This window comes from Cebidichthys violaceus, unplaced genomic scaffold (assembly GCF_023349555.1).
Source record: "Cebidichthys violaceus isolate CVI_PGR_0920_01 unplaced genomic scaffold, fCebVio1.0.p SCAF_25, whole genome shotgun sequence".
Taxonomy (NCBI): Eukaryota; Metazoa; Chordata; class Actinopteri; order Perciformes; family Stichaeidae; genus Cebidichthys; species Cebidichthys violaceus.
In genome coordinates, this window is record NW_027176428.1 from 6732972 (window position 1) to 6760922 (window position 27951).

At 40.1% G+C, this 27951-nt stretch overlaps 1 protein-coding gene across 3 annotated transcripts; it reads right to left on the reverse strand.

The window, feature by feature from the left end:
- Positions 1-106: 106 nt before the first annotated feature.
- Positions 107-27951, reverse strand: LOC137879438 (RNA-binding motif, single-stranded-interacting protein 2-like). 3 transcript variants are annotated; one of them, XM_068720155.1, is made up of 14 exons: positions 27840-27951; positions 19171-19331; positions 13594-13652; positions 13006-13097; positions 10132-10289; positions 9923-10002; positions 9696-9805; positions 9467-9510; positions 9202-9295; positions 8923-8973; positions 8535-8645; positions 8267-8347; positions 6562-6649; positions 107-3916 (listed from the first exon to the last, which is right to left on the reverse strand). In XM_068720155.1, the coding sequence occupies exons 1-13, from the start codon at positions 27909-27911 to the stop codon at positions 6569-6571; spliced, it is 1194 nt and encodes a 397-aa protein (XP_068576256.1). In that variant the 5' UTR covers positions 27912-27951; the 3' UTR covers positions 107-3916; positions 6562-6568. The 3 variants fall into 3 exon arrangements, with proteins under 3 accessions (XP_068576256.1, XP_068576255.1, XP_068576257.1); XM_068720154.1 differs by having other exon boundaries at positions 19171-19334; XM_068720156.1 differs by lacking the exon at positions 8267-8347 and having other exon boundaries at positions 19171-19334.

Sequence of the window (27951 nt, forward strand, 5' to 3'; positions counted from 1 at the left end):
ATCAATACAGCTGAAGCAACAACAGCAGGTAATGACCCAGATGATGTCAGTCATGCATCCCACCCAATCTTACAGTTACCGTACAGCAAAAACACAGTTCACCGAATCACTGAAACAAGATTTTTATTTAAAAAAAAGGGAAAATGACATATTCAAATTCAAAGAGAAAACCAAAAGGGAAGGACAATCTTATCTCAATCAATAAAAAAACACAAGTTACAGACAATTTAGCAACTCTGGCACAGGAAGACAAAAGTAGCCAAGTGGCATTGCAAAATAACCAAATATCAAAACCTATTTCCTCTTAACAAAACTGTACAAAATGAGTTCTTGTATAAATAAGAAAACTGTTCACAAGCAGGGAGCGAGATGAGCCCGTCAGATTCTCAAAATGTCTGGTATTCACACGAACATGGTTCATACAGTGTGGAGCAACACGTTTTTACTATTTTGTATTAAAAAATGTCACCATAAGACAACATTCATGAGTTTTAATAATGTAAAATACAACTTTAACTGCTCATTAGTAAAACAGAATTAAAATCATGAAGTTATGACTGAAAATCAAACAAATTAGGGATACTCTATATTAACCAAATTAAAATTAAAAAGGGACATTTTTAAAATTCTGAGTGGGCAACATCAAACCACCTGTTTGGAAATCCTTTTTTTAGCAGCAAAACATTTTGAAGCTATGAAATAAGACATCAAATCTACATTAAAATGGACAAAGAGCATTTTCAAATTGGTGTGGACTAAAAATAATAAGTGCAACTAGATTTTTCTATTTTCAAATATTGTGTGTAGAGCACACCATTGATCTCAGTATTTCTACAGTTTAACTGTAACGTAAGGTTCTATACTTTTCATGATTCTAATAAATTTTGGAGCATCATGACCTCCTGTAATATTATCTTAGCTGACAAGTTTGTAAAAAAATTAGAAATAAAATAAATAAACACGTCATTGTAACAAGTGGTCATTTCATAGTTTCAAAATCCTGTTTTTGTATTAAAGTGATGGCTAATACATGGAATATCATTTCTCTGAACATATAAACAACATCCATGACATTTCCTTCATGGGGCACTGAATCTGAAAACCTTGCAAGTCACTGTGTTATCTGGACAGGCTATAAATCATTAAAAAAAAAAACACACACACACAAAGAAACAAACAAGAAAGTGGAAGGGGGAAAAAAAAGACTATTTACAAAATTAGCTCTCGTGTCTGAAAACTGTCACCATCGTAAAAGCTCTGGAGATCTCCTGGGTGTCTGCAGCGGCCAATAAAGTTCATAATGAGTCTGTTTACATACGCACCAACACTCCATTACGTACACTGAGGGAAACTCAGCTTAATTAACTCATGTCAACAAAAACAGATCATTTACATGTACTTTACTATATGACAGATAGAGTAGTGGCAAAAAGTTCTCACAAAACCTTAAACTGTGGTCTTAATGTGGAAAATCGTGTGCACGTCACCACCCTCATTGTGATATTTCCCTTTCTGAATCTGTCGGAAGCAGAAAAAAAGGGCCTTTCATCCAGCAACACACGACACATGATCGTCTACAAATAAGAGCAGTTTAACTGTGACAGAGAGCTAAAAGACGGGTGGCTACAACATCTTTGGTTGCGGAAATAAACAATAGAAACACACAGCAAAAAGTTGACATGTGGAAAAAAAAAAAAAAGAGAAACAGAATCATCAAACTGCGAGCCTTAAGAAAGACATTTTCACACTGTGTTTATCACTGGACTCAAACATGGATGGTTGAAGAGTGGGAAGAAAAGCTCCTCGTAACCCTACAGCTAACTCGACTGACGTGACGACGAACTCGATGGCATTCAAACAAGCCTATTGCCATTTCTGTAGTATATACAACTTAGTGTCAATCCTATGAGAGGTCAGGCAGTTCATCCAGAGAAAAAAATTAAGGCATAGCTAAAACTTGTTTTTGCAGAATTTTGGATCACTCCTAAATTCATGCAGGCTGTCTCACTAAAGGCTGTAAGAATCGTCTTTAATGGCACTTCCATGGTCTAGTGAGCAGTCCTTTGTTAAACCATTATTTCTATTATCTACATATCTACAGTTTTTGATGTCTGCATAAATTAAAGTTCAACATATTTGGATGCACTGTGACATGAGCTCCACTTGATAAACTGAAACATATCCGGGGCTTGTGTGCACGAAGCCTCTTTGAGCATCACCACTGATGCAGCATCAGTTTGAATCTTTTGGATCGGCACGATATGAAGTTATTGTTTGGTTCAACTCTCCACTCTGAAAGGCTTTCGACAAACAGGCCTGACACAATATGAGGACAGACGACACAAGGTTTGGAACGGAAATTCGAGTGAAAACAAAAACAAGAGAAAAAGTGATAACAAGAAAAACAGCATCAATCCCTACGCAGAGAAAAAAGAAACTAACGTCTACTCTGTAAAAAGCTAAAAATCTACAGCTAAAATCTAATCTACTTCAAAGATAAATTCATCAAAAATTAGGCAAATTAGCTCAAAAAGTTTTCAAGTGACAGACAAAAGAAAAACAGAAACATTTAACTTTCTACAAACTAAAAATCACAGATAGATAATCAAACTCAGGTGACAACAGCAGCATTGAAAAAAGACTTACAGCTCCCTCTCCTTCCAAACTAATTATTCTCAGGGGTCGTGTTAGTCTCCTATTTGATTTCCCTCATTGCTTTTGCTAAACTATATCTTAATTTAGTAACTGCATTGTTCTTTGTACACATAATCTTTCAGTAATCTAACTGCTCAGATCTAAAGCAGGTTCCTTTCATTCCTTCGACAGAGGATGAACTTTATGATACCTGAAGGATTGCCAAAGCAAAACCGCTTAAAACCACTTCTCATGGACACGGACGTAACATGGAGTTACATTATAACAAAACAAGATGACTATTAGTATGAACACGTAATGGTGCATACAGGACTTGAACTGAATTGAAAGTCATCAAAGCATCAAAACTGCTAATGAGCCGAATATTAGAGCTCATCTTTAATGCGCAGGGTTAAGTCAGTTTCACCATGTCTTTACAGACTACAGTATTAAATAAGTTATTTTCAAGAAATGTTTGTTCCAATGATCTAAAAACTCTCAAAAGAAAGAAATAGCACTATAATTCAAATATAAATAGAAATAATTGATTGTCTTTTGTTCACTTATGGAAGAATGTAAAAAAAAATAAAAAATAAAAAAAAATTAAGATTTAGAATAAACTATAAACATTGTTATTATCATCTGTGCGTTAATAGAAATCTCTGCAGCAGTTACAGGAAGAAGTAGCTTTAAACGGTTTGCCTCCGACACATCAGACCAGCAAAAATGTTTTTTTAAGTTTTTGAATCTGTACAAATGGATTCCTCTGCTGCTGCAAATAGAACGTCAAACAACAGACACCAGGAAATAAAAATAAAAGTTTGCATATTTTACAAAAAAATAAAAGACACATTGTATTTCAACTCTTCTTTGAATCACCCTGAAATGTCCAGAATGCTTTTTTATGTTAAAAATAAGAAATTGTTATATTACGTGCACAAAAATAATGCTCTGTGTCTTTCCTCCTCTCTTAAGTTTTTATTTTCTTAGTTTTCTTTTTAACTTCTTGTTATATTCCTTTTTTTCAGATATCAAAATAGATCAAAGCTTCTGTAAAGAAGATTCCCACTTTTGGTTGATCAACTCTTGAGGATGTGACACACACACACACACACACACACACACACACGCACACACACACACAAACAAACACAGACACACACACATGTTCCTTTTGTTATCCATGTTCAAGTCCGGGTGTTTGGTGATGTATGGAGCACAATTCAGCTGAATCCTGTTTGGTTGGATTCATCTTGTGCTCTCGGCCCCACCCTGCTGGGAGCTGCAAAACACACACAACTCAGTACTGATACACTGAACCTGCCCAACCGTGTTCAGATGTAGTTACACCACAGTAATGTTGCTTTCTACACACACACACACACACACACACACACACACACACACACACACACACACACACACACACACACACGCACAGAGTGAGCAATTAATTACAACAGACCATTCGAAACCATTGTTTGGTGTTTCCTCAGTTTGTGCAATAATACAATTAAATGCATTTTGTTACTGGATTAAGTTGTACTTGTGTATGTTTTTCACTAAATCTGTTATTGACTCTTACAATAAAGCAGCCGTGGCCATTTTAAGCAAATAGTTTGACATTTTGCTAATTCGCTTTCCATCGTTGGATTAAAAAATCCATATCACTCTCATGACTTCTATATGAAGTTCTGTATGAAGCTCTATATGAAGTTATGTATGAAGTTCTGTATGAAGTTCTGTATGACGTTCTATATGAAGTTCTGTATGAAGTTCTATATATAGTTCTGTATGAAGTTCTATATGACGTTCTGTATGACGTTCTATATGAAGTTCTGTATGAAGTTCTGTATGAAGTTCTATATGAAGTTCTGTATGAAGTTCTGTATGAAGTTCTATATGAAGTTATGTATGAAGTTCTGTATGAAGTTCTATATGAAGTTCTGTATGAAGTTCTATATGAAGTTCTATATGAAGTTCTGTATGAAGTTCTGTATGAAGTTCTGTATGAAGTTCTATATGAAGTTCTGTATGAAGTTCTATATGAAGTTCTGTATGAAAGTCTATATGAAGTTCTGTATGAAGTTCTATATGAAGTTCTATATGAAGTTATGTATGAAATTCTATATTAAGTTCTGTATGAAGTTCTATATGAAGTTCTGTATGAAGCTCTATATGAAGTTCTGTATGAAGTTCTATATGAAGTTCTATATGAAGTTCTGTATGAAGGTCTATATGAAGTTCTGTATGAAGTTCTGTATGAAGTTCTATATGAAGTTATGTATGAAATTCTATATTAAGTTCTGTATGAAGTTCTATATGAAGTTCTGTATGAAGTTCTGTATGACGTTCTGTATGAAGTTCTGTATGAAGTTCTGTATGAAGTTCTGTATGAAGTTCTAAATGAAGTTATGTATGAAGTTCTATATGAAGTTCTGTATGAAGTTCTGTATGAAGTTCTATATGAAGTTGTATATGAAGTTCTGTATGAAGTTCTGTATGAAGCTCTATATGAAGTTCTGTATGAAGTTCTATATGAAGTTGTATATGAAGTTCTGTATGAAGTTCTGTATGAAGTTCTGTATGAAGCTCTATATGAAGTTATGTATGAAGTTCTGTATGAAGTTCTGTATGACGTTCTATATGAAGTTCTGTATGAAGTTCTATATATAGTTCTGTATGAAGTTCTATATGACGTTCTGTATGACGTTCTATATGAAGTTCTGTATGATGTTCTGTATGAAGTTCTATATGAAGTTATGTATGAAGTTCTGTATGAAGTTCTATATGAAGTTCTGTATGAAGTTCTGTATGAAGTTCTATATGAAGTTCTGTATGAAGTTCTATATGAAGTTCTGTATGAAAGTCTATATGAAGTTCTGTATGAAGTTCTATATGAAGTTCTATATGAAGTTATGTATGAAATTCTATATTAAGTTCTGTATGAAGTTCTATATGAAGTTCTGTATGAAGCTCTATATGAAGTTCTGTATGAAGTTCTATATGAAGTTCTATATGAAGTTCTGTATGAAGGTCTATATGAAGTTCTGTATGAAGTTCTGTATGAAGTTCTATATGAAGTTATGTATGAAATTCTATATTAAGTTCTGTATGAAGTTCTATATGAAGTTCTGTATGAAGTTCTGTATGACGTTCTATATGAAGTTCTGTATGAAGTTCTGTATGAAGTTCTAAATGAAGTTATGTATGAAGTTCTATATGAAGTTCTATATGAAGTTCTGTATGAAGTTCTGTATGAAGTTCTATATGAAGTTGTATATGAAGTTGTATATGAAGTTCTGTATGAAGTTCTGTATGAAGCTCTATATGAAGTTCTGTATGAAGTTCTATATGAAGTTGTATATGAAGTTCTGTATGAAGTTCTGTATGAAGCTCTATATGAAGTTCTGTATGAAGTTCTATATGAAGTTGTATATGAAGTTCTGTATGAAGTTCTGTATGAAGTTCTGTATGAAGTTCTATATGAAGTTCTGTATGAAGCTCTATATGAAGTTCTGTATGAAGTTCTGTATGAAGTTCTATATGAAGTTCTGTATGAAGTTCTATATGAAGTTCTGTATGAAGTTCTATATGAAGTTCTATATGAAGTTCTGTATGAAGCTGGAGCTATCGGCCAGTTAGCTTAGCTTTGCATAAAGACTAAAACAAGTGATAACAGCTAGCCTGGCTCTAGTCTAGCCAAACAAAATCTCTGCAAGAAGGTGAATAAGCAGTTTAACTATTCCTTTAACAAATTTAATTTATCCGTTTGAAACAATTGTGCCTTTGTGTGCGATCGGGCATACACACACACACACCCACACATCCACGTTATTTTACCGTAATATCACTTTGCAGTTTAGATACAAAACATCAGCCTACATTTGTGTGATTAGCAGCACAGAGAAACCGTTGATGTCCTACCTTAGCTTCACTTGGTGTGTTGGTACGAGTAGTTTGTGTGTTCTGCGGGAGACTCCATAGCAACCTGTTGCTGTTGACCACCATTCTCCTAAAAAAAGAGGACAGGTCTTTAGAAGAATACTCTACTTGATGGTTAATAAATAATATAATAATGAGTCAATTAAACAGATTTCTATCAAAGACACAAAGAAGAAGACAGCCTGTATTTTCCACTGCCCTCCCCACCGTTAAAGACTTTATATGTCTTTAAGTGGATGAACCGAAGAACAACATCCAGACTTTACAGGTCTCTTAAAAGCCAGTGAATACTGCAGGACGTATTTACTAAAACAAATGCTTAACATTGACCCAATTCTACCCATCACTCTACTCCACCGTCTCTTCTCCTCTCCCACTTGATCTCATCCATCCAATCACAGCTAGACTTCCCGGCTTACTACTGGGCCTCTTCCCATTCATAAACGTGCCCTTTTTTTCTCATTCACTGTCTTGCTCATCCTGTAGGCTCCCACCACTATCACAGAGCTCCACCTTCCAACAAATGAGTCAGGACTCCCTGTAGGCTCAGCAGCCCTCCTGCAGAGCGCTCAGTCAGGAACCTGCTTCAGCACTAAAGCACACAGGCTGTGGAGCCAAACGTCTCTATGAAATGATTGGGACTCTCATTCATGAGTGGCAAGGGCTCTTCTAGCTGAATAATGGAGGAGCTAATTGAGATCTATTATTTGAACAGCACACTGCTATTTGACAAGAGTAAAATTACATGAGGAAAATGTTAGTAACATTGATACATTTGTAATTAATAGATTATCATAAATTATTTAAAGAAGAAGTGAGAATGACAAAGATACATTCTTAAAACAATTCAATACAGCAGGTGCTGAAGTACCATTTGCAGTTTGCAGTGAGAAACTTTCTATCATACAAATATTTGAATAATATAGTGTTATTTGAATGTTTTCTGAAAACGGCGCCTTCTATTACAGTAAAGAAAAAAGCAAATTAAAAAATATGTAAGTCTGCTAGAATGTTAAGGAAGGCCTACTCTACCTCATTGACTTTTCATGAAGTAATTGTGTCAGTAAGAATTATAACGGGTGAATCTGACAGAGGATTAGATGGATGGTGAGAAGGTCATCAATTTAACAATAACAACAAATGAGAAAATACATAATGTTTTTAGAAAATCTGTCCGAGAGCCTGTCCAATGAAGTTTCTGCGAGGACAAACATGGGAGTGGCGTGACTCTTCCTCGTACTACTTTTGCTCTTTCATCTAACCAAATTATAAGATGAATAGTTTTTACACCACATCACTGTCTGGCATCTGAAGAAAAAAAAATCATATACTTTGATGTAATATTAGTTTTGTATTCATAGAATACTACAGGAATCATCAATGCCACTACTCCAGCATCTATCTGTCATGAAATACCACACACACCTCCAAGGCAAATGGATACTGTCCAGCTCAGTAAATCAGTCAGTTGGCAGATTGAATAGTCACCTCCCCTTCATTTGTGCCTTTACTCTGCCACTCCTTAAAATACATACTAATGAGACCTGGCGTGCTAAAAGCAGAAGCTTTTTTAAGCACAAAGATATGTCAAGTTTTAGCAAATAAGTCCCTATGAGAGTTAAATATTATTCATCCCCTTCATGGAAATATAGACTATAACCATCTGAGGTTGAGGCTAGCTTCATACCTCTACTGGGACACTGGAGGGAGGCACTGGGGTGTACTGGGGGATGTAGGTCCCCTGCATAGTTGTGTTGGCCGGAATATACTGTAGGGAAGGCAGAGAGGAAAACACAAATTGCGTGTAGTATTTGACATGAATAATAAATCTCGTAAATTTCACGACAGTTAGCTATGGGGATAATGTTCTGCCTTGCGCATCGTGTGTGTGTGTGTGTGTGTGTGTGTGTGTGTGTGTGTGTGTGTGTGTGTGTGTGTGTGAGATTAGTACTGACTGTGCCCGTGCTGCCCATGGACAGGTGGCTTAGCTGCTGGGCGAGAGGTCCCATCATGGACGTAGGCTGAATGGACATGGCGTGATCCATTGTTGGGGTAAGAACTGTACCCTGTGGGTGCATAGAGACACACACAAGAGAGACACAGAGTCTGAATCACTATCACTAATGGAAGGTGTTCCATATGACAAATAAGTCAGGAACTCAGTCAGTTTGGCTATCTCAACAACAGGTTAACATCTCAACAATTGGCTCGAATTCAATTCAGACCACCTCCCAAGGTCTTGCATGCTTCATGAATGGATAGCTATCCCATCCTCCCAAGGTACATGGAGTGGTTAATCGGGTATATGAGGGGAGGAGATGGGGGTGAAGAAGGTTTACTCACAGCTGGCTGCATGAGGTATGACTGATGGTGCATCCAGGACGGGCTGTGTACCTATAGATCAGGAAACATGTTATCAAACTCATTTGTAAAGAGTTGCTGCAGCTTGTACAGTCCCATCAGAGCCCTTATTATGTAAGTTTGCAGAGAGAGAACCTGAAGGAATATTATCAGTACTGTGGTTCTCCCTAAGTGTCTGTTAACTTACATAATGAAGTCTTGGCATGAAGGCAGTTTTTAAAAAGTCAGCATTTGAATTGTAAACACAATGAAATGCCCCACCTGGTAGGATGAGACAGGAGAATGCATGTAGGGTGAGAGAGAAGTCTGGGCGATCATTCGGTTTGGAGCCAGACTGTAGGGGGAGGAGTAGAAGCTGCCGAACAGACGGAGAATAGCAAGACACAAACATGAAGACAATCTCCAGCAGCATTTCTGTGTTCCTGCAATGCCCAGCAGAAGGCAGCACTTCACTACAGTTTGAGTACGACTCTTGTTTTACTGGAGGGTTGGGACTGTTTTCAGTCAGTCCACGCATAACACTCACCCATTTTGTAAGGCTGTGGGGTCATACGCAAGCGTCATTCCTCCCTGGGAAAACAATACATAGGATTCAGAAACAGTGAAGTCATGCAAACACCGGTGCAGTCTGTGCAAAAACAGTCATCTAGCGCAGCGCGAGAGTGACGTTGTTGCTTTAATTTCCAACAGGAAATGTAACATATGAACACAGGAAGTTCCCTTTAAAAATGATGAGTTAAAAGTGGCCTTCTTACTGTATCTCCATCTCTAGCCCAAGGCCTTCCATTGTGGAGATATTTCCCCTGGTTCTGCCTCTTCTTCTGACCTCCATCTGCAAACTTACATAATAAGGGCTCTGTGGGCACTGTGGAAGCAACAGATCAAACAAGAGAGTGAGTTCAATGGTCACAAAAACACTGAGCTCTGGCACCAACAACAACAATATCAGGTTCCTTTAATGCCAAACAAACATTCCACGCACCAGGCACTCCCGGTGGAGGCTTGATGAATTTGCCATTGAAATGCTGAATTATGGCCTCGCACTTCTCCGTGGATTCCATTCTGAAATACAGTCAAAAGGCAAATGTAATCCTGCTTGTGGAGTGCTGTTTATATTAGGATTGGACACAGAGTACTTTTTATTTACAGCACAAACTGTACACCACCATAGGGTAGTGTATTATGTCTGACCTGGCAAAGCCCACACCGCGGCTGGTCCCGTTAGCATCTCTGAGGATGCGTGTGGAAATGACCTGGCCAAAGGACTTGAGCATGCTCTCCAGCTCTTGTTCATCCATAGACACTGGCAGGTTAGAGATGTAGAGGTTGGTGGGGTCCTGCTCTTGTTGCTGTACAGGAAGTGGACATGAAAGCCAGTTCACAAACATATCTTTTTTGGACTTACATGAAGAGATGTTGTTGTTTGAGGTTGTTTTTGTTTCATTGCCAAAATTGCTATTCATACCAATATTTGTTGGTGCAAAAGACATCTGAAACCATTGCTTTATTAATAGCTACTCTTGTTTACAACTTCACTGCTTTCAGGCGTGTCACTGGAAGATATGAGCCCAAAGTACTTTAATCAATAAAGTACTTTAACTAACTTTTTTCTTTTTAAAGGCGTAATATCTCATTTAGCATAACACTATCAAACATCTTTGCTGATGTAGTTGCATTTGCAAATGGATTTTTTTTTTTTGTATCACATTCAAAATCTTTTTCAAAGATTATGTCAGATATTTGGGAGGAATGTTGCCTAATTAAGAGATCTGGATAGCAGCAAGTAATGAGATAATTCAGAGACTTATTTTGTGGCACTAGCTTGAAAGTGAAACCTTGTGTGACTGTACAGAAGCAGACAGGAAGTCAGCCATGAAGTTAAGAATATCAGAGAGCAACAGGAGCCTGGCAACTGGGAGAAAAGAGGCTGGGCTACAAAGAGGGGAAGGGAAAACAGAGAGTGAAGGAAGAGGATAGAGCAGAGGGAGGGTGGGAAAAATGAGCAGCTTAAAAGGCTGATATTTTGTACAGAATAAGGGAACTGACAAGATAGGAAGTAGTGGGAGTCTCGAGTAATTTGGGTAATAAAAGAGGATGACGACAGAAAAGAGGATAAATGAGTGCCTGCTGATTAACAGGCTCTTCTCTTTCATCAAAATATCTGTTATTGCTATCATTTTCCATTTTGTCCCTTCTTCCTAACACTCACTGCTATCAGAGAGCTCCGCAAACCAGTTTGTCACTTGTGCATGAAATTAACTGTCAGACGTAAGTCAAAGAGCTTTCTCAAATGAAGATTTACTGCCTTCATGAGTAGCCTCTGTCCTCAGCCGTGAGCCACCTGGCAAAGAGATTTTCTGCGATTGTCGTCATTTTGGGTGCGGCAATACATCCATTATGTAACACAGTGGCACAGTGCAGGAGGTCAAGGGCCAGATGAAGCTAATGGAGTTAAAGGCTGCATGACAGGAAAAACTCACTCCCTTTTTATCCTTATATTTACCCACAACCTCAGCTAGTACACATGAGATCTCATTTCATATTCAAGCAAATATTCACATCACTGTGGTAGTGGATATTAAAATGCTGTTGGACCGAGACCAGGCACATGTGAATGGGATTTGCTGAGGCGTCATAGTGCTATCTTTCTATGCCAAGCCCCATGTCTGTTGAGGTGTGTCTCTGTGTATTTTCCTGCTTGTATGTTGTGCTGACGTCTGAGTTGGAACAGGGAGGTGCTGGGAAATAAGAAGCAATCTATTTATAACTCTGCCATGGTTCTCCTACCCCGTGTGCACTCCTCTGGGCCCGCAGCCTCAGGGCTGGGGTGGCCCATTCGGGGACTGAGCATACTCTGAGGACGGCCAGTGCGAGGTGTGGCTGATTCTGTTTGTGAACAACACTCGGCAGCAGCCATGGTGAGGGTGCAAACAGGAGAAACTGCACTAGAGAGTTTGATATTAAGCTAATTTTAGACTAAATTCTTGTTTTTTTCTAACCTGATGTGACCCAGTGACTCTGAAGCAGCTGTGTATATTTAGGTTTTTATAGTGGTTATCAACACCTCTGACTGAGCCCATGTTGTCTGGGTGAGTCAAGTCTTGGTGTCCAGTTGCACTTGTCGGGTATTGAGATACACAGGATTGTGTGGCACTTTTACAGAGGAGGTGCAGAGAACTTAGACTCCGGGTTTAGTTGCACTGGACCGGCTCAGGTCAGCTGGCAGCAGGGATCTGTTACAGTTTTCCGGGGCCGGGCTTAGGAAGACCCTGGTGTTACATTGCAGTGGGTCTGTTTGGGTGCAGGACAGGGGAGGAGGGCAGGGACACTGGTGGTGGAGTGTATTAAGTGCTGGTGTCAGCCCCAGGCCTAGGTCCAGACGATGGACAATGCCAGCCCATTGTGCCTGTCCCATTGACAGTGGGTGTAGTGGCACCCTCCCCTGGGTTCCCTCAATGGGGAGCCTGAGAGCCAGAGGGATCAGCTTAATGGGCCGACAAGAGTTGCTTTGACTGCAGACACTTGGACAAAGACCTCAGAACAAGCGCTACAGCGGGAGCAGGTTAGCAACATACACAAGGACGAGGGTGTGAGGGGAGAAGAGAGAAAAGGTGGTGAGGAGGGCAATGAAGAAAGAGGAGACGAAATTAGGGATGAAAGGGAAGGCCGTAAAGGATTAACAAAGCAGCAAGAGTAGTGAAATAACAGATACTGAAAAAGGGAGTCATTTTGAGTTTAACAAAAGTAGTCTTCAATCAAGCCAGACCTTATCCTTCCATCAACTGTTGATTATTGGCACAGGTTCACACAACGAACACACGCCTCCCTATAAAGAGTTTATCTTGCACCCTTGCCAACAGGACACCCGCTGCCAATCTGGCCACTGCATGTAACCTTTTACATGACAGAGAGGGAGAAAGAGACTATGACTCTCGTTGGTCAAAGTATAGCACGTGGCTCTTTGGAAATCAATACAGTTTTGAGAAGTGCTTGACAAGTTTAACCTAATGGTGATTGGTTAATTTGGGGGCAAAATCGAATGTAACAAAGCTGACTAATTCTTACTTTGGCCATCTGAGCCTGGACCCCACTGGACTTCAGAGCTGTAACAGCTTTCTGTGCTGCTGCTGGACTGTCAAAGTCCACAAAGCCATATCCTGTAAAACAGACAAAAACATATTAAAATAGCTTGTTTTTGTTTTGGAATTCTGTGCTCCATACCACTGTCATATACGTCTATTAAATATGAAGCTGAAGCCAGACAGTTAGCTTGGGGTTAAGCCGACTCTGTCCAAAGATTTTTGTATGGATTAAACAAACGCAATACCACATGTTAATGTAATAGCTTTTGAGGTGCTGGTGGGCACATTTTTTGTAACTTTTGACAGAGCTAGGTTAGCTGTTTTGCCTCATTACCAGTTTTGGAGCTAAACTAAGCTAACCTTTGAGGGCTGTAGCTTCATAGTTAGCATCATATATGAGAAAACAATCTTCTCATCGAGAAAGTTAAGAAATGCATTTGCCAAATACATGTTGAAATACTCCTTTAATAACCAAACATCCCAAACCACGGGGATAAATGATGCCAACAGTCATGAAAAATCATGATCTCAACTCTCAATAAAAAATAGTTAAAACGACAATTTAACTCACCTTTACATTTGTTGGTGGTTTTATCCAAGATAGCCTTGGTCGACACAATCTTGCCATACCTGCAGAGATGACAGACAGGAAGAACAGACAGACAAGAAGAACAGACAGAAAACAGGGTCAACGACAGATGAGGTAACTGTAGGGCAACAGGAGGAATCTGCTCATTCCTCTGCATACCAATCCTGCCACACTTCCTCAGGCTGACTGACTACAGGTGTAAACATGAACACATACTCCTTCGTGTGATCAAGTGTGTCTTTTTAACGCGATCCTGAGTGTCACAGAATACTTTGTCTGCCTCCACCCTTCTGTCTTTGTCCGCTGCTGGTGAAGGATATACACTAACCCTGCTCCCTGGTGTTGTTTTCGACAGACAGTAGACAGCATCCTAGGGCTAAAAAATATTTGGGCTGGGCTTGTCTTTACCACACACACACACACACACACACACACACACACACACACATACACACACACACACACACACACACACATACACACACACACACACACACACATACAAACAAACACCTCTCTACTAAATTCATCTCTGCTCTCGCTTATTTTGGGCTCAAATTAGGCTTTAAAGTGTTGTCACTAGCAATGTCTGACTCGCAAATAGAAATATTGACTTTCAATAGAACAGAATGTATGCTTGATCCATTTAACACACAGAAGAAGTCAAAAGGGTGTATGAGACATAAGCCAGTGTCTTAACCTGTTATTTCGGTCCATGATTGTCAATAGAAAAACATGACAAAGACCAATCAGTAAAAGGGGAGTTTAAATTAAAGCTATATCAAAAGAAGTGTATGAGAAGTGCTCATAAGATGTGGAGACTAATAGAATGCAGTGTTATAAGTGGGTGCATCAGCTCTACAGTATAATAGACCTGCCCTTGTCTGGTGAATTTAGCCAGTGAGTTGCTCTGTTTGGGCGACATGGCGTCTGGGCGGAATGTACACTGTAACCTGATGCTTCACCCGTCCGCTTGCCTTCCTTCCCCCCACATCCCGCTCCCTCTCTCTGTTTTTCCACCCTCACATTGCAGCGTACCGCTGGGTCCTACACTCCCGCCTAGTTTCAGTGTACATCTGCCCAGATGACTCAGTCCTGACTGGACGGTCATGGCAGAAACCTGTGTAACGACTGACACCGGAGTCTTAACTGTTAAAGCTAAAATGTTGAAGCCTTTCCTCTTCCAGGTCTGTAAAATGTACATATACATTCAGACCATGCATGTTTTGGGGAAAGAAAAATAGTAGCAGATGTATATGTGAACAGCAATCTTGATATCAGCTTTAACAAAACGCCACAGCTAGATTTGTGCATTAATAATTTGTAGGAAGTTAGCACTTGGGTATTTACTGAGTTATTCTATATCGTAGAACAGAAAGTTAAAATCTCTTAAGCTCGTGTTAACCACATACCTTATTTCAGGCTTTTAACCAAAAACCCATGAAAAAAACCCATAAATTTAAAGACAAGGGAAGCGGAAGTGCAAAACTAATTTCCATGTTTTAGGACTCATTCCTGCAGCTCCCTATTACCATCAGGACAGATACATTAAAAAGGACACAAATTAATAATTCATCATCCGCTGCCACATAGCCAGATGACCTTTCCATAAGCTATGGTTATAGTTTCCCACTGCCATATAAACAAGCTTCATGTAATTTAACCCATTCAAGCCCAACTGACATTTTACATATCTCTGAGCTTCTTGAGCACACATGTAGAAACATCCATACAAAATGTACTGTTTACTGTTCAAAAAATGTAAAAAAATTTACAAAGTCTTGTAGTTAAGACAAAGTAATATAATATTCACATGTTTGGGAATCAAACAGTGATAAACCATATCAAAATACATTCCTCTTAACTAATATGAGGCATACATTATGTGAAACTGACTTGCACAACTTTGCTAGCAGAGCATTTCAGGAATAATAATAATAATATATAATAATAACTGTCAGGGGCGTTTCTAGGATTCAAAGAAAGGGGGGGGCTTAGCCCCAAGGGGAGGGGCATGTTTGCGCGCACAGCGTGCAGCGATTTTTTTTGGGGCCGCGGATATCCATTGTTTCAGACAGTTCATAGATTGGTTCCATCAGAAAGAGTGTGATTTTGCTCTGTAGTTTTGCTTGCATTCAGTATATGATAACACAAGAGACAGAATTTCAGGGTCATAGTGAAATTTGACAACACAAATATGAACTTTTCTCAAATAAAGAGAGAGAAATAATTTTCCTGCTTGTAAAGGAAAGACGGATAAACTAGCTTTCATATCCGCGTCACTCCCAAATCCGAATTCTTAAAGGGACCGCACACAATGGATGGAGAATGGACCTGACAGTGTCCATTTTCGCCCCTGATAACTGATATTAAACCTCAGAACGCACTCATTTGAAAGATCTTGTATTGTACAATGATTTTCTCTATTTTTAGAGACACTGTTCCTTCAAGACCTATCACTTAATGTACTTTGATGAGAAAATTGGCAGAATCTAAAAAAATAAAGAAACAAAGGGGCCACCTTGGTAGCCTTATGGTTACATCACATGCCATATACCCAATTATGGCCTTGGGACCTTTTTCGCATGTTTTGCTCTTCCCCCATTTGTATGCTTTCCTATGTTAAATAAAGGCAAAAATATGATAAAATAGATCTTCAGAAAGAGATCTTAGAAAGAAAATATATCTCGTCAAAAAACAAATGTATATCAAAACAGAAGTTTGGCCCGCTGATTTTTCTCAATTTAGGCTCATATCATCAGATTGAAAAACACTGAAGTCCTATTGATCAGTTTGACTGATTAGAAGCATGACAAAGAAAAACAGAAGCGGCGTTTCATGATTTACCCAATCGAGACACCAGGAGGGTTCACAGGTCTGATGGCAGCGACTACGTGACCTTTCGCTTACCTCAGTCCCTCTGCAGCAGAACAGCAGCCCACCTCACTGTGGAGGCCGCAGAGACTTAAAAGACAGCTCTGACCCATATACGGCTGTCTGACATTCTTTCCCAGCAGACCGTGCTACTCTTCCCAGAGGTAGCCCTCCCACTCGCCCTTAAAGCCTCCGTCCTCTCTCATCTTCTCTCTCAGCCCCACAATGACTTCTCTGTCAGTCCTCTGCTTTTACTCTCAAATCGCTGAGGTTCACATACCAACCGCAAAGTTCAGATTTTCTTTTGATTGTTCCGGCTTTGACAATGTGTGTGTACACTCCAATATTAACAGGATTATCAGATGCAAGCGGTGTACATTTGCGCTGTAGATTTGAGGTTTCTGAGGCTTCCATATGTAGGGTCAGAGTGGCTAAACTGGAGAATGACACAAAAAACCTCAGAGAGAGGGGCTGTGGTGTTTGTTCTAGTGCTTGTTCAGGGAGGCGTGTAGTATGTGAATGACCCGTGGAGATGACGGATGTATGGCTAAAGTTCACAAATCCCTTCTGTGACATACAGCATAGCCCTGACCTGCGGCAGGCCAAACCAGTTTGTTTGCTTTATTGCTGGGTTTTATCAGTGTGTGCGCATGTGGGCCGACATACTATAGAGGGTTGACTGTTTGTCTAGGGGTAAGTAAGTCTTAGTTCACTGCTGTGGAGCCAATTCAGCCTGAAAGGTTAGATCAGGACATGCTGTTCTTTACCCCGTCCTGTCCTTTTCCCAACTCTCTGCATTCGTTCCCTCTTTCTTCTAATTCCCTCTAAGGCTCTAACATTTTGCTGTCAATTTTGAGTGTTTCCTGGGAATGTTAGGATTTAATCAAACAGACTTCAGTTGTGGTAATTCAGCATCCTTATACAGATACCACTTTTCCTTTCTTCCTGCCTAAACGGCTCCTTTTTTTGAACATCAAATTATGTCCTTAAACAATTTAATTTCATGTGTCCAACAGATGAAGAGCATGCCCCAGACAGCACAGATGGTGTCTGCTCACAAGAGGTCAAGTTTCTACATGACTCTTTCTACAATTTAGCGTCAAAGATATGTAACTACCGAAAACTTGTTCCAGTTATGGTGGACTAAAAAGTACTACCAGCTATAGTCAGACTTTACTCAGACAATAATAAGGGATAATAACTTACAGTAGGGCTAATACTTTTGTGGCTCAACCTGCAGCGCGTAAAATACGCTGTGTGATCTTAACGTTACACACTGTGACGTTGCGCTGTGTGACGTTGATGTTGTGCTGTGTGACGTTGCGCTGTGTGAAGTTGCACTGTGTGAAGTTGCGCTGTGTGACGTTGCGCTGTGTAACGTTGCGCTGTGTAACGTTGCGCTGTGTAACGTTGCGCTGTGTGACGTTGACATTCTGCTGTGTGACGTTTTGCTGTGTGACGTTGACGTTCTGCTGGGTGACGTTGACGTTCTGCTGTGTGATGTTGCGCTGTGTGACGTTGAAGTTGTGCTGTGTGACGTGCTGTGTGACATTGACGTTTTGCTGTGTGACGTTGTGCTGTGTGACGTTGTGCTGTGTGACGTTGTGCTGTGTGACGTGCTCTGTGACGCTGACGTTCTGCTGGGTGACGTTGACATTCTGCTGTGTGATGTTGCGCTGTGTGATGTTGCGCTGTGTGATGTTGCGCTGTGTGAAGTTGCGCTGTGTGACGTTGACGTTCTGCTGTGTGACGTTGTGCTGTGTGAAGTTGCGCTGTGTGAAGTTGCGCTGTGTGACGTTGCGCTGTGTGACGTTGCGTTGTGTGACGTTGCGCTGTGTGACGTTGCGCTGTGTGACGTTGCGCTGTGTGACGTTGCGCTGTGTGATATTGACGTTCTGCTGTGTGATGTTGACGTTCTGCTGTGTGACGTTGCGCTGTGTGACGTTGCGCTGTGTGACGTTGCGCTGTGTGATGTTGACGTTCTGTGTGACCTTGCGCTGTGTGACGTTGCGCTGTGTGACGTTGCGCTGTGTGACGTTGCGCTGTGTGACGTTGACGTTCTGCTGGGTGACGTTGATGTTCTGCTGTGTGATGTTGCGCTGTGTGAAGTTGCGCTGTGTGACGTTGACGTTGCGCTGTGTGACATTGACGTTCTGCTGTGTGACGTTGTGCTGTGTGACGTTGCGCTGTGTGAAGTTGCGCTGTGTGACGTTGCGCTGTGTGACGTTGCGCTGTGTGACGTTGCGCTGTGTGACGTTGCGCTGTGTGACGTTGCGCTGTGTGAAGCTGCGCTGTGTGAAGTTGTGCTGTGTGACGTTGACGTTGCGCTGGGCGACGTTGCGCTGGGCGACATTGCACTGGGCGATGTTGCACTGTGTGATGACTCATGACTCACTCCCAACCTGGCCTCAGACTTGGAGGTCCAGTCTTTGTGCTAAGATAATTGTCTCCTGGCTCTATCTTCATGCACAGACATGAGAGTGACACAGATTTTCTTATATAACTCTCTGCAAGAGAGCAAATAAGCATATTTCCCAAAATGTTCCACTAATCATTTCTAAATTAGACTCATGATGTGGAATTCTTGAGGCTCAATCAATATAATGTAACACATCTGTGTGACGTTAGGTCTGTGTGACATTACATCCTTTCCAATTTCAATAATTTTTATTAAAAATAACTCACGGTTGGCAGAGCTTGACCAGGTCTTGGTCCGTGGTCCCAGGATGAAGGCCGCGGATGTACAGGTTAGTTTTACTCAGCTGTTCCCCTCCCCCACTGCTGTTGCTGCTACTGTTGGTGTTGGGACTTGGGGGCGCCATCTGATGGCCGGAGGACACATAGGTCTGCTGCAATAAGAAAGAAGCCAAATTAGTTGACCGTGTGCGTACACACAAAAGAAGTAATTGTGAAAATACCTAAAATTCTTTAAACACCAACATTTGGACAAGCACAGCATTGGAAAAGCGTGAAAACTCAAAGGAGTGTTTAGATATTTTAAGACATGGAAAGTAGTCCTGCACAAGACTGATGGTTTTGTTGGAGCTGTGAAAAATAATGTCATACAGCCCTCATGTGAACACTCACCAATAGTGCTTTCTGAGGGGAATGTGGGGCCTCTTGGCTGCCTACTCCATATAGTGAAAAGAGGCCTCTTATGCTATCTCTGTGTTGAGTAACTTCTTTTTTACATTTGGAACCACAAAACAATCTTGCAGTGCAAATCAAAACCAAAGCTCCAAAGACATAAAACTAACATTTAGTCAGTCTGATGATGCAGAATTAAATATAGAGACTGGATGTGACCACGTTTTATACTCAAGCGACGGCTCTCATATTATTTTTTTTTACTTATAAAAACAGGTATTTATAAATTCCTTTGATCAAGCTTGAATTTCAATCGTCCTAAACGCAGAAGAAGGTTCAATACTGTCCTTCTGACACTTCCCTCTCAAACAGTACCTGAGGTTAACAGCTAACAAGATCACGAGTAGCACGATGGAAAAACAGGGGTCAGTTCAGTCCACATACAAAGTCCATTAATCAAAACAAGGAGAAATTCAAAGAGATGTGTGACGAAAGCAAACCAGTACTTTGTTACTCCTACTTTGTTATGACAATACATAGTAACATGCTCATGTTGTGACCATCTGTCATGATCTGAGAAGAACCTTCTTCTCATTTTTTATTTCAGGTTGTTTAGTTTCAGCAGCCCACAAGGACTTAGCGCCGGTGAATACTAGTCGTAAACTATGGCGGTCAACTAATCGATGACTCACCGCTAGGAACATGAAAGACTGTTGCGCAACAACCTCCTCTCACAATGGGATTGTGTCTCTGTTTGGAGAAATCAAAGAAAAGGTTGTGTAACCATGCAGAGGAATATTTTTTTTTAATGGGATAAATGAAAATGTATCTTTCCAGGATTAGATCTACTGGCTGTTTTCCAAAAAAAGACTGAGGCAATAAATAGCAGGCTTGCCAGAACTTGGCTTGAATCACATTATTCTAACGTTTTCATTCAGTGTTGCACATGAAGGAATAAGAATAAATATATCTGTATAGACGTGAGGACGGAACGTCTCATCTGAGAGAGTGATTGGACGGAGGACAGAAGAGGACAATGGGTTCATTTCAGGGGAGAGGAGCGGGTCACTGAGCAGACTGGTGGTGTTTAGGAAAAGCCCCGCAGGAAGTCAAGGTCACACCAGGACCACCAGCAACGTCAACCAATCCCGCTAATTAGACGCCATCTATAAGGCAGGGAGCCCCTCTCACACAGCTCCTCTGACCTCCAGCAGCCACTTCAACAACGAGGCTCATTTCTCTAAAGATAATCCCCTCTTCCTCTATATGTGTTTGTTTGTGTTAAGTAAGATGGAGACACCATGAGGAGAGGATATATATATATATATATATATATATATATATATATATATATGTGTGTGTGTGTGTGTGTGTTTATACATAATGGTAATGGTTGGATGGATGGAAACACAACAAACTATAGCATTAAAATCAACATCAACAATTGAGCTGCATTATTTTGTACAAATGTTTCTTCTATTATGTCAGTTGTCCTGTAAATTTGAATGATAAATAAGGCGCCATCTCTGTCAGACCAGAACATTTTCAGGGCCACTGCACAAGCCTGCCAATAAGAGTTTATTTATCTTGTTGCACGACGAGTACATTTTTGGAGGAAGCTAATTTGTGAATGAAAGAGCAGTCAGCGGGGACCTGTAATCTCTTTCACACACTCTTTACCAGAGTGCCAAGTCCCAATCAAGCTCCAGACTGTACCAGGAGCACACCATTGCAACATAACCCCTTAAATCACCAGTCTGCAACCACACACACACACACACACACACACACACACACACACAAACACATTCATGCATACACACTTGTAGCCTACTGCTGTAGAATGGTTGATTGATTGGCATAATATGCCAATAGTAAAATATATAATTTATGACTTTTAAACTGCTTACGAAATATAATCATAAACATCTCAAACTGAACAAACCAAGTAAAAAAATGTGAAACGGCCCTGCTGGTTTGTTATTACATGTAGGGCTACTTCAGTGTCCTTATGCATTTGATCTGCACGTGACACACCAAGTTCGTTTAGTTGATCAGTAGTTGCTGAGAGAGCAACAAGAGCTTTGAAACAAATAAATCAAGTATCTAATCTAGGACTGCAACAAACCTCTGGGAAATTATAATGGGCCAAGGTGATGTCTTCAAATTGATTGTTTGGTCCGACCAACAGTCCCAAATCCAAAAGATATTAAATGTACAGAGACAGAAACCACACAGTTCCTCACATTCGAGAAAATACAAACAGTGAAAGTTTGGCATCTTTGCTTAATAAATGACTTATTGACTGATCTAACAAACCACTAATGATTTAAGCACTAATCCTTTGAGCCTATTTACCAGATGTATAGATAATTAATCAAACATTCACTAACCTCTGAAATCCGTTGTAGCCAACTTCATCAAACGAAAAGTAAGAATAAATCAAATTAGTTCCATTAATTCTATATTCTAATGACAACTGATTAAGGACTTTCTAATATTAATAGATAGTCAAAGTATTACAATCAGGTATTTCCTACCACTGACCCATTTGAAACCTGAAGAGACAATATATGGGTTTTGATGGATTTGTAATTGTCCTCTGCTGAACCGCTCCAACTTCATAATAAAAGGCTAAATAACATCTAAGTGGATATTTTTAGGACCAAACTTAAGATAGAAATCAGGAACACTTCTATAAATAAAACCATTTCCTCTACCTTGATGTAAACTTACATCAATAATCTGAAGGTGCCAGGAAGTGTCTTTCTCAATTACAGCGTGTTGTGTTTTAATCTCTCAATACATCAAAAATGTGTTATAATTTTGTGTTAAAAGTTAAAATAAGCTATCAAGAGTAAGTCATTCATATGACCACTTTAAACGCCTGCTACTGTATCTCTGCACAAATCTGTTTAGCTGTCCAGGCCTCTTTTGAGTCTCACTCCACCTCTGTTTTTATCTCCCTCTCTGCCTGTGGGGGCTTCTCCCGTCGACCCTAGTTTGACCCACAGAATTCCATTGATTTCCTGGCTGTTGGGGGGTCTGCTTGCCTTCCCATGTCCTGGCTGCCTGTCTTCTCCTCAGGCAGAAAAAGAGCCATGGTTGTCTGACCAGCTGACATACTAATGCACAGATTTATAGCCCTGGCTGAATGAGGGTGCAGCTTCCGGCTTGGATAGAGTTACGACGCTGAGCTGCCGCTTTGCACCAGCTCCACTTTAGGACTGACAAGGAAAATGAGTCATGGGAAAAAGAGTTTGACACTTAAAATCTTAACTTCTGAAGCATCGACAAACATTTTGCAAAAGCTATTTGATTCTAAAACCACATCCTTTCCTGTTTGCCATATTGCTAAAAAAATTACACGGACAAAATAATATTTAAACAACTTATTTATCATACTACTAGATATTTATGGCAAAATGGAAAATAGTCTTTTTACATTAGCCGAGGGTTAGGTGAGGACTGTGTGTTTAGTAAAGCGGTAAGGCAGCAGGCAGGAAATCCTCTGTATCTGCTCCTGATCTTATCACACAGCCATCTGAATGAGGAGCTCTGCATTCCAACCAGGTGACAGGGACACCCAACTCACGTCCAGACTCGTTCCCAAATCCTCCTTCCTATCCGTCACTAACACTCCCCCTTCCTTTTGTCTTTTTATAGGCACTTTTTAAATCCTCAAACTGTCTGTCTCTTAATGTTGCTGATCACACGTCGATGCACATGCACAGCGCAAATGCACATGCATGCCTGGCTTTCAAGCTAGGTCAGGTGGCCAAAGCCGGGGAGCTTGGAAACGGATACCTACAAACAGTGTCCCTCAGCTCAGCTAGAGTTCTAACAAACTGTGAGGCACACCGAGTGTCTGGCACCACTGCAGTACTTGGCATCAGATTTCTGACAGCTGTGCTTTCTCCAAGGACTCTGACTCTCTCTCTCTACCTGTTCACCTTGGCCGGTGCATGCGGTTGGCACTGAAGTTTAGGGCCAACTCGAAACGTCTGACACATTAAACAAAAAGACAGATAAACAGATAACTGGCGGAGGGCCAGAAGGACAAATGTGACTGTACAGGAGAGTTTACTGAGGACAGAGTCACTGCAGCAGAACAGCTGGTTCAATACACACAAACGACAAAAAAGTAGCCCTGTAGACAGAAACTTGTGTGTGTTATGTATTTCCTGTTGTGAGTTGTTACAAGCATGCAATTATGACTTCAGTGCATTTCATACACAGCATTTCTCTTTGGCAAATAGAAAAATGTGACTTAAGCAAGATTATCATGTTGTTATTTCAGCCCGACCAATACTGGATATCTGAGGTGATATTTACTCCCTAGTACTCCAAAGTATAATATATATGGGGGTTTAAATCTGACAACCATATATTGGTGGATAATAGTTCTTTTTTTTAAATGATGGTACGAAATAATTGATTTTTTTTTTTATTGTGACCAAGATACCTCCTGAATAGAACATATTACAGCCTAAAATCATCTTGTCTATGGAGACACCGTTTCTAAATGACCTCAGACATATCGTTGACATTTCTGTATTGCATCTTCTTGTTACTTATCGACCGACATTTCCTTAAGATTCAACTCTATTGTCCAAACTCTAAAGGTAATTTTAGGGGTTAAGATCTTACTTGTAGGAAATAGGATTAACGAGAGCCGTGAGACTCAACCATGCTAGAACTGTGTGGACTGCAAAACCGAAAAAGTGGCTAAAAAGTGTTTTGAAAGCAAGGAAAATTCACACGCGTCATTTTATTCAATGTTTATAAGTATTGATTGATGATGCCTTAAGGATTCACGGTGGAACTTTTAACTGACAGAATATCCATCTTTAACATTTAACGCAGCATTTATCTGAACCCTAATGAATTGAAACACACACATTATTCAAAATAAACAGTTTGTTTCTTTATTAGTTTTTCCTCATTTGTTGGAAATGTCATGTTAAATATTGCCGGGGATTTAACCAACACTCACTTAAGTTAATTTAATTTGCTTAACCTGTTTTCAAGTTAAAAGTGAATTGAATTGAATGTTAATAAAAAATGAAAATGGCTACACCACTAGCATTCACTTCATTTCTATATTACTGTTTATCACAATGAAATATGTTGTGAATATGTTGCTAAATATAAATTTAAGTTTAAATAAAAGGAATAATAGGAAATAATTTATTAATAAATGCAATTTCATTGTAGGTTGCTTTTGTAGTGAAAATGCTCTTGGCCCCAGTGTTGACAGCAGAGTGATTCATCGCTGTCAGCCCCAAATAAACCTATGTGACTGGACAGTTTACATGTGAATTGTTAAAGTGGATGAATTGATTCACCAAAGCAGGTAAGCTAAACACAAACTGTCGATGTTGAACCCGATCAAGTTTAAAACAGTAACTATTATTTATTATTATATCAATTGTTGCATGCAGCCCTGATCTGGACTAACTTTAATCGTTGCGCCTTTTCTCTCCTGAAATGATTATTATTATTCAATGTCAAGATTTTTTTGACAGTAACATATATTATACATTTACACAGAGCACAATTCATAATTCATAATAGAGTATGCGTTGAAGCATCAACATCTATAAATCACAGCAGTAAGTTGACATTGAAAAGGACTCCAGCCACCATGAGAACAAAAGTCTGATTGACGAGTATAGAAAACAAGCTATCCGATGAGCCCTTGAGCCAGACGTGTGATACCTCGAGGAGCGACGAGCCTCCTGTTATTTTTCCCTCCAGGAAGCTTTACACGGAGACCGACAAAATTTGATTTGAGGACATTAATTCTATTTATTTGAGGGAGGAAATGAGGTGCTGAGTCAGGGGAGGAGCAGCCGGCTGTAAGCACAACAGAAACCAAAAACGCCTCGGCAATCATCGGCGTGTTTATTTTGTGATCAGCTTCTTATTTTGTGTACTCGTGCAGCTCAGGTATGGCTGAATGTGAGCAAGAGATAAAAAGAATGAGGAGGAGGAGGAGGTGGATGTAGGAGGAGGAAATGTTAGGAATCACAACACAGCAACTTGACCTCGCTGTGAACTTTAGCTCCACAAAATAGAGAAGCACTAAAACAACTGGAGGAGCAAACTCAACTTCCTTTGCATTCGTTATTTCAGGCCTTTTTTCATGCCTCATTTGTATGTAGTGCATGTTTATAACATATATAGTCAGCTCAAGTATTTTTTTTTAATATAACCCAAATTCACAAATTTAATGAATGTATTTTCCAAAATGTCAAACTTTTCTTTTATCTCACCCAACTTCTGAAATATAAACCAGTGAGTGACCCTTGGCTTATAGGGCTTCAACTAACAATTGTGTTGCTGATTATTTTCTTGATTATTCAATTAATCGTTTAGATAATGAAATATTAAAAGTAGTTTCAAAAAGTGTGCATCACAAACTCCCAAAGCCAGAAGTGGAGTCTTCAAATTGCTTGTCTGGCCATCAGTCCAAAACACAAAGATATATTTACCATCATATAAGACAAAGAAAAGCAAGATATCCGTACATTTAACAAGCTGGAACAAGCTGATGTTTGGCATGTTTGCTTACAAAATGATTATTATCAAAATAGTTACAGAATGCTATTTTTTGATTGACTAAGGGATTTATTGCCTAAACTTTGCAGCTCTAACAATTATAAAAACTTAGATGATATTGGGAGAGGCGTTGATGCTTAAAATGAGGACAGCTCATTCAGCACTTAATAATTTAAGACACTGCCTATATTGAATGGTTACCTGGACAATGGCCACTTTATCTATACTATACATTTATAATACATATAGTCAGAAACAACAGGGACCAATTCAAAAGAATGAAACCGCAAGTACTGACACTTAAAAGACGGCACTCCTGATTGCTCATACAGTGCACTTCCTTTTATAAAGTGACATTTAGCATATTATCGGTCCCTCATCAGCTAAAACGGCTTGCTCTGATCATTAAAGGAAGGGTTTGTTTGTCAAATAGTCTCCTCATGGCAACATAATGAGGTCCAACCTAGTAACAGCCGAAGTAAAGAACTGCACATAAATGTATATTCAGTAAAAAATGCAATGCGAGTTCATTCAAATGAATTGCAAATGGTGTATGTGCGTAAGTAAGTGTAAAACAAACAGTTTTCCCCAGACTGGCAACGATGTCAGCTCTGGGAGGGATGAGCAGCCAGGCGGTGCCTCAAGATCACAGAAAGATAATATGTCAATATACATTTTCCAAATGCCATTTAGAGTTCAGGAGCTCACAGCCTCCCAGATTGAGAGAAGCAGCCCGTGCAGAAGGACAGGAGGAGTTACTGTGAATCCAGTGGATGTGAAATCACAACATAATGCCACCATGTGTAATGTAAGAGCTTTTATCATCACTTCTAAGCCATTGTGGTCCATAGAGAGAAGACACAAGATACGGGCGACCTATCTCATCCACCACTCAGGAAGAAGGATTATGAAGCCTTTTTGAAATGCAGAAAATTCAGCTTTGCCATGTAGCTAATAAAAAAAGGTATTTAATATGTTTTCCTACTGCTGTAAGTCTACACCACATCTTGTTTAGACTATCCTTCCCTCACGTATCGGTTCCAAAAGTAACAATGTCAACATTGAATGTAATTCTGGGAATGTAGTCACAATGGTATGGTGGGATTTGTCAAGGGGTGGGGCATATTCCGCCTTCAGATGGGAAACGAGGAAAAAAAAAAAAAACTTTGCAAACTTACGCGGCAGCGGAGACAATGAAGAGCTGATTAAACAGCAGATATGAGAGTCCGGAGGAAGAATCAGAATTCTTTTTGTACCATGTTCCCCTCAGCCCGCCGCGCACCCTACCCCCACCTCCACAAACACATCCAGGCCCGGACGCGCTGTCCCAACACGGTACAGTTACCCATAAAAGTTGCTCTCCACCATTGACTTTTTTTTTCTTCAAATGAGTGAGCAGAGCGGTATCGACATCCTTTACTGTAGTACACACGCACAAATACTACGAAATAAAACCCCAGGCGTCCAACATGACAGGACCGGGCGGTACGCAACTACCCACCTACACAGACCGCGGAGCACGGCGGCTCCATACGCTGTATTTGCACTCCACGAAGTCTGAAGTTTAATTCAGTACGTTTCGCTTTTCAAGGACACTGCAGCTCACTGTCACAAGCCCTTTTTTCTGCCGCGACAGACACGGGCGTGTTGCCCTGCAGGGCGAAACAAGCCCAAAATAAGAAGGGGAACCCGAAAGCGTTTACCTTTTTGCTGTTTCTGCTGTTATAGCCGTTGTATGGGTTGATTCCTGCCCTTGGCGGTACGGAGAGCAGCATTTTTCTCGGCGCTATGTCCGGAGCGGCGAGCACAGCCCAG